Consider the following 17,006-nt stretch of genomic DNA (forward strand, 5'->3'; position numbering starts at 1 on the left):
TGTTTGTGCAGAGCATGATAGTGGCAAGAGCAAGTGGCAGGGGACAGCTCGTCACTTCATGGGAAATAGAAGAGAAGGGAGGGGGAGGGGAAGGGAGAGGAAAGGAGGGGCCAGGGACAAGATTCTCCTACAGCTGTTCCGCCAGTGATTTCTTTCCACCACCTAGGGTCCATCCTCCTGAAGTATCTAGAACTTCCCAAAATAGCACCACCACCTGGGGACCACCATGTCCCCAGCACATGAGGTTTTTGGGGAATAGTTTGTAAACATTTACTCATCTCTTTGGAAATGGTTTTGAGAATAAGCTCTGTGCTCTAGTCAAAGCTATAAATTCTTTCCCAGCTGTATAGACTCCCAAGCTGTAGGGTACTACAAAGTTGGTTCTATGGTTCCCACTTCTTATTTCCTTCCACAGGGAAGACCCAAGTGACAGCCTCAAGACCAGAAACACACTTAGTAGCATGACAGTAAAGCCACACCCTGTGGATATCATCCCATCTCTCCTCTAAGCCTCAGGCTGCTGTCTCTAGGCTTGTACCAAGAATCCTGAGACGAGAGATGCTTATGGTCGGAAATGCGTTTTTTCTTGCTTGTGCTGTATTTGTCTTTTCATGCAAGCAGCGTCAGGAATAAGAGTTAGTCATCTGGCCTCGGCGCATGCGTGAATGTGTACATGTTTGCCTGTGTGAGTTTCCCTGGCGACTTTTAAAGTTCAGGTTTCAAAGCTGCCATTGTGTCAAGCTTCCTGTGAGTCTTGAGATGTAAAAGGCGTTATCTGCTTACTGTCTAGAAGCACCCCCTGACATCTGCTGTTCTGTTTCAGGAATTCTGACAAGGGTGTAGAAGTCGCCTTCCTCGGCACTCGCACAGGCCTCTCAAGAATCAACCTGTTCGTGGGGGCCGAACAGCTCACCAATCAGTAAGTCGGAGGGCCCCTCTGCAGGGCCCTGGTGAACTCCTCAAAGCAGAGATTCCAAAGGGGCATGTTTCATTTCTTAAGGTTCGGGCCACCTAAAGCCTGCTGGGAGTCTTCTCTCTTCTACTATGGGGGCCCCAGTGCACGTGTTCACCTGTCAGTTGGCCTTCCCACAGCCCTTTGTTCCTCAAACTCACTGGCTTCTGTCCACTGTCCGGGAGTCCTCTCCTGCTTGGCGAGTCATTTAGGACTTAACTTGGGACACGATACAGCTGCTGGAGAACAGCTGGAGGAAAGGATGGGCTGGGCTCCTGACTGCTGAACAGGGCACTCAGATATCCAGAAACTCTCCCCAGGAATTACTGCCAGGGCCTCCGGTCATTTGTTTATGTTACAATAAGCCCATGCACCTCCATGGACAGCTTGAGAGGACACAGAGCCTCTGACCCAGAGGTGGGCTCTCTGAAGGTACCAGGATGGATAGTACCAGAGCACTGTCTCCACATAGTTCCCAAGATACCTCAGGGAACAGGAACCAATGGTTAACTGGATGGAGCAGCCAGCTGCGTATCCAGGCATGATGAGTCCCATTACTTGAAGGGCTTCAAGTCCTTGTCATCAGACGGGTGCTTCACCAGCATGGGCCAACAGTCTGAGTCTTTCCTAAGTTTATTAATAACATCTTTTTCAATCTCTTTTCTCTGACACAGGGACATTGTTAGGTCAGGGAGAAGTGGGGGCCTGAGATTCAGCAAAGTCAGATGTGTTTAATAACTGACTGAGTTCAGAGGTTTTTGCAGCAAACATTGCACACTGGACATTCACGGGCAGTGGTCAATCCACACTGTGGCCATGAGTTTGAGAGGGGCTGACCCTTGGAGTCTCCCGGGGTGGTGGGGGGTGGGGAGAGATGCTCCCTTCCCTCAAGGTCCAGTGCAGCACTATTCCTTCTTGCTACATGGGATCCTGGCATCGGCCACATCTGGCAAATGGCACATGGGTCCCATTGTAGATATTTGGTGAGATTGGCTCTGTATTCCCTTTCAAGGACTTTTGCTTTCTCTCTTCCAGAAAGAGAGCTCGTGAGCTTCATATTGGATGCTAGCTTTCATCACAGCTTGATTTTTAAAGCCCTCCCTAGCCCTTTACTGTCATACAAGGCTTTTTTCTAGAAAGCAGATTACCAGGAAGGATGAGGGTGTTGAGCTGCACATCACCTTCTCCAGGGAGCATCCACAGAGTGAGCAAAGGCTGAATAAGATTTTCTATTTCTTAGAGTTGCAGGCAGTACTGTTGCTCTTACTGATAATAAAATAATCAAACAATAACAGTAATATGTTTCTCCTGGGCCCCTACCTTTTCTAGGTTCTTGGCCTCATTAACAGTGTTGGGGTATGGGTTTCATCCCATTGAGTGGGCCTTAAATCCAATAAACAAAGTGGTTGCTCACTCCTCTAACATTTGTGCTGTTATTGTATCAGTAGGCATATCTTATAGGCAGGTCACTATTATAGAGTTCAGGGTTCATACCTGGGTGAGATTAATGATCACTATTTCCTTTTGGTAGCATGGGTAGCAACTTCTAGCCCTGTGAATGCCAGCCAGTAGGAGTAAAGCTTTCAGTTGAGTACCAGCTAGATTTATTTTCTATGCCATAACAAGTATATGGTGTCTTAGCAATAGGGTCTTATCATCATGTTGTGGGGAGCAACCAATAGCTTTGGCAATATTTTGTCATGTTTAGTGAAGTCTACGGCATCTCTTTGACCAATGACTCAAAAATAACTAAAGTGGAAGTGGGCACCAAGTCCCATCCCTAGCCCACAAAACGATTCATAAATGAGAGCTGCTGAGGAACGAAAATCAATTCTTTTTAGTGGAGTGACACCACGTATTCCAATCACACTACAGAGGATGCTGCATGCTCAGGAGTAGCTGGACAATATAAATCAGACCTCATGGGTTTTAACGTCATGTTTTCTTTTCTTCTTAAGACAGAGAAATACCAGGAAGTTGTGTGGGTAAGGAGGGGGGTAGGACCTGGAAGAAATTGTGAGACAAGAAAAGACATGACAAAAATATGCTGTATGAAATCATCAAAGAATAATCAGCAAGAAGCATCAAACCAAACCAAAACAACAACAACAAAACCAAATAAGCAATCAAGAAAATAGCAACCTTGCTAATCTGAATTCTTATTGTTAGGGTGGGTTTGAAAAACAACAGACCCGTACTTGAGAATGCCAGACTGCCTGATCATCTGAAAAGTGGGGGTTCTTGTGAGGATCAAATCTGTGTGATTTACATAGTCATACCTGCCTTTATGAGTGCACAAGGCATGGCAGTGCTGAGACCGTCAACGGATGCTCATTGACTGCGTGGGTGGAATTCTTCCATCTTCAATAAGCTCATAGTGTTATTTCACGTGCAGGCCACTTGACACTTTCAGTCTTAAGATCATTGTCCTTCCTGTCCCTCGATGGTTTTCACTGAGATCCAACAGCTTTAAATTCTTGAAGGCAGGACTAGAATGGTAGCTTTTTCTTTCTGTGTGAATAAATTCACACACACACACACACACACACACACACACGCACACACACACACAAGCACACATACTCATGAACGCAGAAGGAGTTGGACCCTTCAGAGCTGTAACTACAGGTGCTCGCAGAATGCCTGACTCGTTCTGTGAATAGTGGGATCTGAACTCTGGTCCTCATTAGTACACAGCAAGTTCTCGTAACCCGTGAGCCATCTCTCCAGCCCTAGAAAGTTTTAGAATTTCTGATCTTTGTTTTTTATTGTGCCATGAAAGGAAGAGCTCAAAGATCTAGATACTTTGAAATTCTTTGGCCAGAATTAACGTGTACCATAATGAGTCTCATAGAGTGGGGTTCTGTCCCCTCTGCCTACAACTTGAATTGGAAATAAATCAGTTATGTTCATGGCCCCTGCCACTTAGTCATTGTCTCAGGCTTCTTGTGTGTTCCTGGTGATCTGCCATGGGACATACTGCAGCACAGATGACATTAGTCTTCACAGTGCAGTCCAAGTCCCATCATCAGTCCTTTGCCCTTTGCCCTGGGGCCACAGTGAAGCAAAACCTGAACCTTCACTTTGGCTTGTGCTCCTCTCAAATGACAGAGCCCTTTAATGCCCAGTCATCTTTGGCACTGTGTCCTCATAAGGCCTTTACTGTCATCCCTTCTTATCAGAGGAGTAAATGAGGGCAGAAAGAGTCAATTACTGACTCAAGGCCATGCGGTCTGTACAGAACCTAGAAGTGCCCTGTCCAGCACCAAAGCAGACATGGATGGAGATGGAGGAGCAGACATTTGCTTTTGGGCTTCTGTACAGAAACTCTCCTGTCTGCTTCCTCCTGAATCACTGCTTGGTCGCTGGCAGATGCTTTCCCAGATACCCAGCAGCTTAACCCTTCCTCAAATATCAGAGTTGATGGAGAGATAGTTCTACCAACTCCTGGTTGAGGGATTCCAGGTCTATTGCCTGTTACCCCCAAAGCCTGGGAAACGAGGACCACTTCAAACCTTCTAAAGACACTAGTGCCTTAAATACCAAGGCTCTGTACAAAGGCCCCTGAGTAACATGAAGGACCATATATTTCAAGCGCCTCTTACCCGTCTCTGTGTATCTCACTGCCAAATAGACCTGGTATGTGTGAAAATGCTCATTTCATACTGACTGTACCCATGAATGGCCCAGTGGCCTAGGGTAGACAATATCTGCTCTCCCCACTAAGAGCTAGGGAACAGAGGTACCCAACACCCCTGCACAAACCAGGTATATAAATCATGTCCAAAGGTGTCAGTATCTGTGAAACATGATACATGATGCTCTTAGAACCAGATGAATGTATAGACCTTATAACATAGTCTGGGGACACTAGGTAAAGGTCTCTTGAACACAAGCACTGCCATTACAGTCAAGTCAGAGATAAATATCAAGTGGCCATGAACACCCTTTTGTCTAGCAAAGGTGCTCATATCCTTGGTGGAGTGGGAGGACACTGCGAGAATTTTCATCAAAGTGGCACACAGTTTTGAACCCACGAGTCATTTTCTGCAAGTTTCCAGATACTATTTCCCTTGGAGTTTTGCTTGTGAGCCTAGCCTTTAATGGCTGAGCCATCTCCCCAGCCCTCCAGGTACTATTTTTCAACCATGGTTGAGTACCATGCTTTTCTGAAAGCACAGAAAGCAAAGCTGTAGATTCAGAAAAATCTGTTGGCTTCTTTTCCAGCTGCTGTGAGGAAAGCAGCTAAAGCCGGGAAGGGGTTCACTTGGCTCCCAGGCCCTAGTTGCAGCTCACCGTGGCAGGGGAGTCACCCTGGTGGTAAGAGTTTGGGAGAATGAGCACATTACCTTCGCAGACAAGAGCAGAGAGCAAAGGATGATTGCACACATGCACTAAGCTGGCCTTCCTCCTTTTATAGAGTCTCGGGTTCGCCCAGGCAGTGAGTGCTTCTGCCTGCAATTAAAATGGGTCACGGCCATTCTCAGAAGGTAACCTTAATCTAGAGCAGTGGTTCTAATCCTTACTAATGCTATAACCCTTTAATATGGTTACTCAGGTTGTAATGAGGCCCCCCCAACCATAAAATTATTTTTGTTGCCTCTTCATAACTGTATTTTTCTACTGCCATGAATCATAATGTATCTGCTTTCCAGTGGTCTCTGATGTCCCCTGGGAAAGATTCATTCAGCCCTCAAGTGGGTCATGACGCACAGGTTGAGAACCTTTGATCTAGACTCTCTCTTCACGGTTGTGCCTGGAGCTTACTTAACTCCTAGGTACTGAGTTGATCACTAGCCATCATGATGACTGTATATTTCAGGCTCTTTGGAGGGATGCATAAAGCTGAGCAAAATGCTGTCCACAGAGGTTTAGGGAAAGAGATGTGACAATGTGTAAATTAGTCCCAGAGAAAAAGAAGGCTATGTGACCAAGTGGCTCAGAGACTTTTTCAGGACAAGCGCTTATAATGTGTATCGTGTGTCGAGCTTCATGAGGGAGATGGTTTCTGAAGCATACTTTCCTAAACAACAAATTTTTAATATGTGTGGGTATGTGTGTGTGTGTGTGTGTGTGTGTGTGTGTGTAGGTATGTGACAGATGTGGCAATTACAAATTGACTCTTCCTATAATAGATACAAAGATAAAAAGACATTACATTGTACTCCATAAGTTCAACACATTAGTTATCTCTTAAAAATAAGTCCTTAATAAAAAGAATGATTTTGACTTTGAGAGGATGCTATGGGGAAGAGAATATATATAGATGGTCTTCTTACAAAGAAATACCAAGGGGCAAGGAGATCAGGAAGGAAGAGGGGAGGGTCCTCTTCCAACAGAGGCCTAGGAGACATCCTCTGTGCTCAGAGAGAAGAAACATAGGCAAAGAAGAACCCAAAGATCCTAATAGTGGGCCACGTTTACCTTTCTTACACCTGTCACAGTAGTATTGCGTGGATTCATTTTACACTCTCAGAAACTGACTGCTAGACTCTACGAGATACTTTTTGAGTAAAGTAGAGTGTATAACATTGACTTGGGTCTCCACTGGGCTAAAGAGGGCAAGTTGGACTTCTAAAACCCAGCCCTGTTCTTTCCCGACAAAGGCTGGTGAGTGGTACGGCGTTCTTCTCATTCATTTTCAGGGACTTTCTGAAGGCCGGAGACAAAGAGAACATTTTTAACGCGGATCATTTCCCACTCTGGTATAGAAGAGCAGCCGAGCAGATTCCGGGGAGCTTCGTCTACTCCATCCCCTTCAGCACAGGTGGGTCAGGGCTCTTCCTCTTTCACTCTGCTGGCCTGGGGTGGGAATTTACATGACTCCTGAAGGGAGCCAAGTTCAGCCTTCAGAGCCGGTGCAGAATATTAGGCCATGTCTGAGCCAGTGCCTTGTTCTACTCAAGTGACAGCCCCCAATACAGTGGAGGGTCGCCTCAGCCAAATGGTACAGAGGGCATTTTATGAAGCAGGCTTGGTATTTTGCATCCTATGGAATTTAAGCAGAAACCTCTCAGACAGTTTGTTTCTAATCCCCAGGTAAAAGAAAGTTCAGGCAGCCTTTGTTGGAAAATTCTGTGCTTTGCACCCCCTTCCAGCATCCACAATTCCTATTTAAAATGATTAGATCTAAACATATAGGTGAGAGGAAGACCTAGCACCCCCCTCTTCCCTCCCTCCTTCCCACCCTCCCTCCCTCCGTTCCTCCCTCTCTCTCTCTCTCTCTCTCTCTCTCTCTCTCTCTCTCTCTCTCTCTCTCTCTCTCCCTCTCCCTCCTCTCTTCCCTCCCTCTCTTTCCCTCTCCTCTCTCTCCCTCTTCTCCCCTCTCTCTGATGAGATCTTGCTTTCCTGGCCTGACTTGGTACTCACAATGTAGCCCAGGATAGCTTTGATCTTAAAGGCAATCAATTATCCTGCCTTAGCCTCCCAAGTTCTAGAATTATAGGTACTGTCAACACACTCAGCTTGACCAAGGCTTTATAAACTTGTATTCACTTCACTCGCTTACTGAAGACTGTGGTGACCAATAAGATCCTTAGAACTAAGATTGTTATAGCTTTAAATTGTGAAAAAACTTAAAGTTACTTGCTTCCTACATACACTGAAATCCAAGTGTTGGCTGATTTTAACAAGCGTTAGATGGAAGACACACTGGGCACTTCTGTTGCCCCTGGATTGTTTTTGTCTTGGGCTACAGAACTTTTAGTACTCTGTGGGTAGCAGGTTCTACATGGAGTATTCTAGAAGAATGAGACCCAGTTCTATAAACTTGATCTGCTCTGGAAACTTTGCTCCATTGTTTTATTTTATTTTAGGACCTGTTTTTAAATTTATTTTATTTCACGTTAATTGGTGTTTTGCCCATTTGTCTATATGAGGATGTCAGATCCCCTTGATCTGAAGTTACAGACAGCTGTGATCTATCGTGTGGGTGCTGGGATTGAACCCAGGTCCTCTGGAAGAGCACCCAGTGCTCTTAGCTACTAAGACATATCTCTAGCTCCACTTACGGCCTATGTTATGTCAACCTTTTAAAAATGTTCCTGGCTCAACCCTGGCAAAAACAACCCACTTCCTCCAGCAGAGATATACCCTCCAAGGTTCCACAGACTTTTCAAACAACACCCTCACACAGGGGCCTAGCATTCAACCCCATGAGCTTTATGGAGAAGCATATCACATACAAGAGTTCTTCATTAATGGAGAGAAGTGGGATGTCAGTCATGGGGTAGGATTTGCAGTAGCGCAGCTTGTAGGCACCTTCCTAGTGCGAGGCTTTTGGACATGTTCTGATGCTTATATGCCTATACAAATCCCTATACAGTTTCTCATATACGCTTTCCAGGTTCTAAAGTTCTTCATTCAAGATTCTTTGCACAGGGTTTTCTTGCTTGGCTTGCCAACCAGGACACAGTGAACTCTTTAGTTCTACCCAAAACCTATGAGCAATACCATTTTAATCTCATTTTACCTTCCTTTAACTTGGTCCTATAGAGCAGGAAACAATACTCAGCTTGCTGTCCTTCTGAGTCGGCTAAGAGTCATTAAGTCCACTATACCGGGACTGGCACTGTGACAGACTGTAGTGTCCCTAAACTGCTTTACAGGAATGCTCTCATGGGTATGGCAGCCCCTTTTGCCAAGTTACGTTGTCATTCTCTGTGTTTTTCTAGATTAATTATGCTTGGGGAAAAATAATTCTGATTAATTAAAACTGTCTTTGTATTGGTTTTGGTAATAGGTTCTTACTGAACATTTAATCTGTTTGTATAACGAAAGAAATTAACTTTGTTTGTGGTAAAATTATGGGTAATGTACAATCTTCAAAGATTTCCTGGCTACTTTTCACTTAGATTTCTGTTAGATTCAAGAAAAACCTATAAAACCACCAGAAACCATTCACTTTGGTGAAGCTCCTTGCGTTGGCTACTCAGACACAACCCTGTTATTTGTATTTGGTCTAAGAGAAAAGTCTTTAATTGCTTTGGTCGTGAGTTTTTTTTTTTCCAGTTTGGTTTGCTTTGCCTGGCTTTCGGTGCAATGGATTTAATTCACCTCACACCTATTGAGTCCCTTTCTCTACGGCTGGCACCAGATGAACTGGGCATTCAGAATTTGTGCTCATAATTTGTAGTTAATAGGAACTGGGACTGTTTTTACTAATAGAAAGCCAACACTTGCATTATTTTGTCATCACATTGATAGAGTTTGGATGAAGGGGCCATTCCAGTTATCTCTCTATTCAGTGTTTTTGCTAAGAAAACTGTCCTTAAAATCTAAAGTTTATACACTAACTTTTATATAACAAATCTGAGTTTTAGCAGCCAACTTACTATAATTTCAAAATTAGATTCCAGGCAGCCTTATTTACAGAGGTAGCATAAATCAGACGACAGACATGCTTTGTGCATAATCGTGCGTTACAAAGTCTGTGGCCTTCATGGTAGCCGAAGGTGTTGATACGAAGAACTGGACACTCCCAGAGCAAGCAGGTGGCAGCAAGTTATCATGTTGCTTCCAGAATCGATGGCAGTGTCCACATTCTAGAGCATTCTGGACTCAGAACAGAGTCCCAGCACATTTTACAGGTGGATGGCCACAGTCGGGTATGATTGTTCTATAGCTGTGTTCTGCAGAACTCTTCAGTTTTTTTTTGTTTTGTTTTGTTTTGTTTATTATGGTGAGTTTTCTTTCTATAGGAGCAGTCAACAAAAGCAATGTGGTGACAGCAAGTACCTCCATCCAGCTCCTGGATGAGCGGAAATCTCCTGTGGTGGCAGGTAAACAATGATTTTGGTTGAAGAGCATGATACAGGCAGGGCTTCTGTTTCGGCTAGCACAATAACTCTCCAAAAGGTAGGTATCAAAAGGAAAGGAGATGAACTGTTTCTTCTTTGGCTCTATGTCATTTCCTTCAGACTAAGGTTCTAGGAGCAGCGGTTCCCAATCTGTGGACTTGAGACTCCTTTTGGTGAAATGACCCTTCACAGGGGTGGCCTAAGACCATCCTGCGTCTCATATATTTGCATTACTATTCATAGCGGTAGCATCATAATAGTTATGAAGTAGCAATGGAAAAATATTTTGTTTTGTTTGTTTGTTTGCTTGTTTGTTTTTGAGACAGGGTTTCTTTGTGTAGCCTTGGCTGTCCTAGACTCAATTTATAGACCAGGCTGGCTTCAAACTCACAGCAGTCTGCCTGCCTCTGCCTCCCAAGTGCTGGGATTAAAGGCATGTACCACCACGTCAGGTAGCAATGGAATAATCTTATGGTTGGGAGTCACTACAGCGTGAGGAATGTGTTAGGAAGGCTGAGAACCATTGCTCTAGAGGCTTATAGGGTTTCGTGCAAAAGCAGAAATCCTTCCCAGACTCTGAGCCTAGGGGAAATAGTTGGAAAATGTAGTGAGAATTTCCTGACAGCAGATGAATGCTTGGTTACAGGAGGTTCCAGGTTGCCCATTTTTATACAATTAGGATGTTGACGGGCATACAAGGAAATTATAGTTTTTTTAATATATATTAGCACACACAAGCTGAAATATGGCCTTCTCCTCAGAGACCAAGACACATGTGCAAATGACGTGTTTGGGAGCAGGGAAAAGCTAAAAATAAAACTCCTGGGCTGTCATGGAAGTGTTTTCTCTGGCCTTTCTTCTGTTCTCATCTCATGCAAGTCTCAGTAATCACCTATGCCTAGCTGGAAGTTTTTGTTAGTGCCATTTGTACTGAAGGGCTGGAATCTGCCATAGCTCTCCTGTAAAGGCTTAAGAGCATGCCTGGTGCGTGGTCTGTTCCTAATACGTTATTTCTGGATCCACCGGTTGATGGATGGGTGATATGTGCCAAGCCCTCTCCTGATCTGTGCTGTGTTTACTAAAGAGAGTCATTTGTTTGGAGGCGGCCTCCTTCGTGAAGTTGTACTTAGAGTGGCCTTGCACATCCGTGCCTGTGTCTCTGCTTGCCGTGATAATTTGTGGAAAGGGGGCTGAGTGGAGCAGAGGAGCAGAGCTGACTTAAGTGCTAGCTCTTTGGCTGGGAACCCCTGCTTTTCCCTCTACTTTATTTCTGACAGGGCCTGTGCATCATAATTATATTAGCAGGGGCTGAATGATCTGGGGATAGCCACTCTGGTTATCCTTGGGTTATTGGATATGACAAGAAAGACAGTCTTATGTATTTGACCTGCAGCTTATCTTGAACTAGGTAGACCTATAATTAATCAACCAGCAGATATGGGCTCTGAGGATTCATGGCTGCTGTCTTCAGTACTGTCACTTAATGTCTCATGTTCCTTGAGGAAAGTAGGAGACAGGATCATTTAACTCAGCAAGATTTATTTTTGCCTAAAGAAGGTCAGACTTGCTTACCTCTGGGCTGTTCCAGTCAGCTAATTCTGGAAGCACCTTATCTCCTTGGGGGTGGGGGGTTGGGGTCAGAGACAACAACTGTCAAAGGCATGGTCAGGCCAAAGGAGTCTCTCTGGCTCAAAATTTCTCTTTAAAACCCTTTTAGTGGGTCTCTTATTCAGTGATCATAAAGGGCAAGCCTTTTCTGAAGTCACCTATCCCAGCAACTTCTGCCTGCTGTTTTGTAAGTGAGTATGGCCTTGTTTAGAAGTTGTGTATCTAAGTTAACAGCGAGCATATCTTTTGGAAATGGTTTGCTGGTCTATTATTGACCATAGGTAGGTCACTGGTTAGCTCACCTTGGGGGCATAGGAAAGGCATCTCCTACTTGTCACTGCTAAATGTGTATCAACTGGTCTTCATGCTCAGCAGATAATTTCAGAACAAAGCCAAGAAACAAGGTCATCCCAGGAGCTGTACTTAGTTTGGACCTCTTAAAGTTGGTGCCTACTTACTTTCTTTCCCCATCTGTCTGGGAGACATGAAATAAAACAGCCTCCCTTGTGTTTCATCTTAAATACTGCTGGGGATACAGCCCCATGATGGCATTGACCTTAGGGGGACCTTTCTTGTCTCCCAAAGCAGGACAGCCGCTTTCAGCATGCTCCGGCTTCCATGGACTCTGTCTCAACTCTCATGTCAGGCACAGGCAATGAACCTCTATAGCATTCTACTCTGTTTTTGCCTCAAATTAGTCAGATACTGTTTAGCACTATTTAAAGGGGCCTGTTTAGTTGGAGAGGCAGTCTTGCTTTGGCAGATGAAGATGAACTTGTGAGCAGGCTTATTTCCCATAGGCAGGCCTCCGACAGCAGATGGGACACAGCCGACTGGCAGGAATCTGAGGCCTCAATGAAATCCTTGTGTGCATTTGAAATTTATCTGAAAGAAAAGGTGTGTAACTTTGCAGAGAGTGCCCAAAGATGCCCTTGAAAGGCTGTCTTGTGCAGAGCCTGACCTGATACGTTCATGTTCATTAGCTCTGTGTGCTAGTTTGGAGGGCAGGAAGAGGTTTTCTTCTTTCTTCTTTCTTGTTTTGTTTTTAAAACAAAAACATTTAGATAGTAATCTGTCAATGACACCTTTGAAGAAAGGCCAGTCAGAGTGGGCCAGATTCCATTTGTGCATCAGCGTCAGTGTATAAGCAGGGTCCATCCATCTTCTGGCCCTCTGACAGTGCTTCCCAGCCTCCCCTTGAGGACTCTGCCAACTCTACAGCTGCCAGCATTGTGCCTCTTTTACTTAATTGCTTTCCCAGGGCAATGGAAGACATGGCAGGGCCTTCCCAGTCTCTCTAGATTCTAGAACCTCTGAAACTCCTGTGTGTGTCAAGTCACTAATCCATTTTTCTCTTGTGATTGGAACTACAAACCTTGGAATATAAGGTCAGCTCGAATTTGCCACTCATCTTGTAGTTGGCTTGGTTCATGGCCACGGGTCAGCGGGGGCTCTAACACAGAATCGAGAGTATTATTATTAGCTCCTTGCCTTATTTTTATTTTGGGGATAACATAAAAGGACAAAGAAGAAAATAACCCAATATGAAGAAATGTAAAAATGCCAGCATGTATAGGAGTGGCCCATTTTCTTTCTTTCTTTCTTTCTTTCTTTCTTTCTTTCTTTCTTTCTTTGTCAGACACTTGACCTATCACTTAATAACAACTGGTTCCGTATTGACTTTCCTTTTCTTCTAACTTGGTGCATACAATAGCAACAATTTTAAAGTTGTGTCTAGAGTGAGGGAGAGGGCACAGCCTGTAAGAACATCCCATTCAGCTATACAACCCAAGTTCAATCAACCCCCCCTGACACACCCACATCCCAGTAATAACAAATAAAAAATTTAAAAGCCATGTCTGTATAAGGCTAGTGAATTAAAGAGTTGAATGATTGTCTGGAAGGTTCTAGGGGTCACGAGTTGTGTGGTTTTTCCTTTCTGCACCCCAAACCATAGCCAGATGAGTGTTTAGACCATGGTGGAGAGACCTTGATGAACTATTATAAATTGAAATAAGCTCATCGAAACCTGCTTCGCCCTAACTTACTTATTTGCCAACTTAGGAGCCATAAGTTACCTAGACCATGGTTGTGATTCTCCACTGGGCTGTCAGTAGGGAAGGCAAGCCTCTCTCAGAGGTACTGTTTCTGCCATACAGGGTGGAAATGCCTGGAGAGGGTAAAACATGCATGGTGTGTGTGTGTGTGTGTATGTGTGTGTGTGTGTGTGAGAGAGAGAGAGAGAGAGAGAGAGAGAGAGAGAGAGAGAGAAGGAGGGCCGGGGGGTGGGAGGGAGGCACTGGGTGGTGAAAGGGACTGCTTCTCCTTGAATGGGTTGTCCTGTCTTTCAACTCACCTGCTAGACTCTGACAAATGCAAAATATCTAACCTCAGCTCTTGTTCAGATTTCTGGAAAAGGAGGTTTTACATGTGTATGTGCTGGGGTGGGGCGTGTGTGCAGATGCATGTGTGCATGCACTTGTGTGAGGCCTGAGGTTGGTGTCATCTGCCTTCTTTGCTCACTCTCTACTGTGTCTAGAGGTGGGCTCTTCTGCGGAGTCTTGGCTTGTTGTTTTGGCTGGTTAGCTAGTCAGCCCTCTCCAGGGACTCCTTTTATCTGCTATCCCCATACAACTCCTACAGAGATTCTGAAGAATCAAACCCTAAGCCCTCACACTTGCAGGGCCATCAGCTTCCCTGATAAACTATCTCTTCAGCCTGGACTTCTGACTTTTTAAAAATAGTACTAAATTAATTCAGAATTATTAGCATTTGCTCTGAAATGTACCTTTTTTTTTAACTGAAAAATTGAACTTTTATTGTTTGAAAAATGATCATAGTTGAAGTGATAATTTTTGTGGCATTTACATAATTTTATTTAAAAGACCCATCCATTTTTAATTAGCTACTTTTTTAAACACATTTTTATTGAAAAATAAAATAAGTCATATTACATCTCATTTTCTATCCCATCCCATGCATCCTCCCATTCCTCCCTCCCTCCCACTTTCACCCCAATCCCCTTTCCCTATGACTGTGACTGAGGGGGGACCTCCTCCCCCTGAATATGGTGCTAGAGTATCAAGTCTCTTCTTGGTAGTCCTCTATCCTTCCTCCGAGTGCCATTGGGCCTCCCCAACAAAGGGACATGGCCAAATATGGGGCACCAGAGATCCTGTGAAAGTCAGTCCCCAGTACCTTTTAACATAGCAAAAATGGAATGTCAGTCTCAACTGTGTTGCACTGGGCTTCTTAAATACTTGTGAACTCCCCCTAAGCAAGAACTCTCCCAGTTATTTTTTTAGGGCTGATACATGGAACATATGTGCTCAATGTTGTCTGAATAAGTTATCCTAGGGATCTGGGCTTCACTGCCACTTGCCATACAGAATCTGTTGGCCAGATAAGAGACCCACTGTACATAACTAAAACTTGAGATCCTCATGGGCAAAACTCAAGTCCACACCATAACACCATCCCAAATGATGTGACTATTTTAAGGATAGAAAAATTACTTGCTGTCGCATCCTAATGACATATACAAACCAAAAAGTTATCTCTTTATTGACATTTCTAGTCTCTATTATGAATATTAGACTGGTAGCTAATCTGGTCATCATAAAAACCTAGACATTAGACCATTAAATTATTATATTACAACTTTTTAAAACAATAGTTTTGTTGAGGTATGACATGTCCCAAATTCAGTGTCTTTAAACTGTAAAGTTCAGTGATTTTCGGAGATTTTAAAGGAGGTCCTGACCCTGCAGCTTGCTCTTTAGCAAGGGACATGGGTTGCATTAGATCCATTCACAAGGAAAATTTGAAAATGTGGGCTATGTGGCTTCATTTGCATAATTCAAGGCAGTGTAATGAAGGAGAAGATTTCATTTTAAACAGCTAATTAGGAAAGTGATTGATTAGCATCATGAACCATTAGCTATTGTCAGGTAAGTGCTATTTAAACTAAGTGTAGTGTGTAATATGAGTCCTCTTTAGAGCTGTGTGAATAATGTTTCCAAAACCTTGCAAGCAAACATCCAACTTGACCTCATTCTTTTGGTGGAATCTCACAGTGAGTTAACTAGTGTCTCAGGAATTCAGGGTCAAGCCTGGCATAGATAAACCTCTGGTTTATGAAATCCCACCAAAGGAAGTGTTTTTATCATTTAAAAAATGAAATATTTATTAGGAGCAGAGAGATAGCTCAGTCAGTAAAGAGTGAAAAAATGAGTTTGATCTGTAGAACCCAGATATTGTTAGCATGTGCGAGTAATCCCACTTACTAGAAAAACAGAGACAGGAGGAACCCCAGGGCTCTCTTGCCAGCCATGCCATCCTGGTCACTAGATTCAGACCAATGGGTGACCCTGTCTTGAAAGAACAAAGTGGATGATGCCTGAGGAATGATATCCAAATTTGACCTCTGCCCACTCAAGCTAGCAAATACATACATACATACATACATACACACACACACACATACATACATACATACATACATACATACACACACACATACATACATACATACATACATACACACATACATACATACACAATATATGTGTGTATATATGTGTGTATGTATACACATACATCTGCCATACAAGCATGTGTGTGTGTGTGTGTGAGACAGAGAGAGACAGAGAGAGAGACAGAGAGAGAAGAACAGAGAGAGAGAGAGAGAGAGAGAGAGAGAGAGAGAGAGAGAGAGAGAGAGAGAGCTGCAACGGGTTAGAAGTTACTACTGGCATTTCCTAGGTGAAGGGCAAAAATGGTACCAAGCATCCAAAAACACAAGTTACCCACTGACCAGGAACAAAGAATGATCTGGTTCACAATGACAGTAGTGGTGAGATAGGAGCACTGGGTTAAAATGAGCTCCATCATTAAACCTCTTAACAGGTATACACTTCGTTCCTGATGGTACCGGGCACTGAAGATGCATGGCTGAGCAAGTCCTCCAAAAAGCAATGAGGAATGAACCAGAAGAATGCGAGTAGATGTAGCAATGTGCTCAGAGGCTGAGGGCATTATCTCCCCAAGATAGAATCCTTCTATTCAGTCGCTCTTCTACCCTGTAAGAAAACTGCAGCCACAGGAGAGCTTCCCTTAGTACTGGGGATAGAAAACCATTAAATGCTGCAGGGGTGTAAGGAGGCAAGAGAAGGAATGATGGAAGGAGGGAGGGAAGTAAGAAAAACACTCTTTAGGAAACAGAGCAAGACAAAGAGAGAAAGTTGATTGTCAGTGGCAAAGAAGAGTAAGCCACTCATACGCATACAGGCATGGATGGTGGTAAGGATGAGGCCTCTCAGCTATGAGGTGGCCAGGGAGAGACTTGAGTGGAAGCCTGAATGTTCAGATGTGACCAGCAGGCAAAGCTCTGTGGGAAGAGCGCTTCAGGAAGAGACAACTCCCCTCTCCAAGGATCTGAATCAATCTGGGGGTAGATTTCCTTATTTGTGTGCACATCTCTGCTTGGCACTCAGGGACAGTTTGAAGGCGTTTACTGGATTCTTAAGGTATGTGAGTAGGTAGCCCAGGAGATGGAAACCCACAGCATGTCATTGCTCTACATTACCAGCTTAAAGGTGGAGCATTTTGTGTTGGGCAAGAGGGGGGCAGGGTGTGGTCTAAGCAGT

The 17,006-nt window shown here is 44.1% G+C and overlaps 1 protein-coding gene across 1 annotated transcript in view; it reads left to right on the plus strand.

Moving 5' to 3' along the window:
- Positions 1-17,006, plus strand: part of CACNA2D3 (calcium voltage-gated channel auxiliary subunit alpha2delta 3) — a 798,196-nt gene that overhangs the window by 644,040 nt on the left and 137,150 nt on the right. The window contains exons 25-27 of the mRNA XM_084794478.1: positions 824-919; positions 6,598-6,719; positions 9,652-9,732. Coding sequence (XP_084650604.1) covers positions 824-919; positions 6,598-6,719; positions 9,652-9,732 — 299 coding nt within the window. The remainder of the gene's footprint in view (positions 1-823; positions 920-6,597; positions 6,720-9,651; positions 9,733-17,006) is intronic.

Source organism: Acomys minous (genome assembly GCF_964271855.1).
Source record: "Acomys minous genome assembly, chromosome: 9".
NCBI classification, from domain to species: Eukaryota; Metazoa; Chordata; class Mammalia; order Rodentia; family Muridae; genus Acomys; species Acomys minous.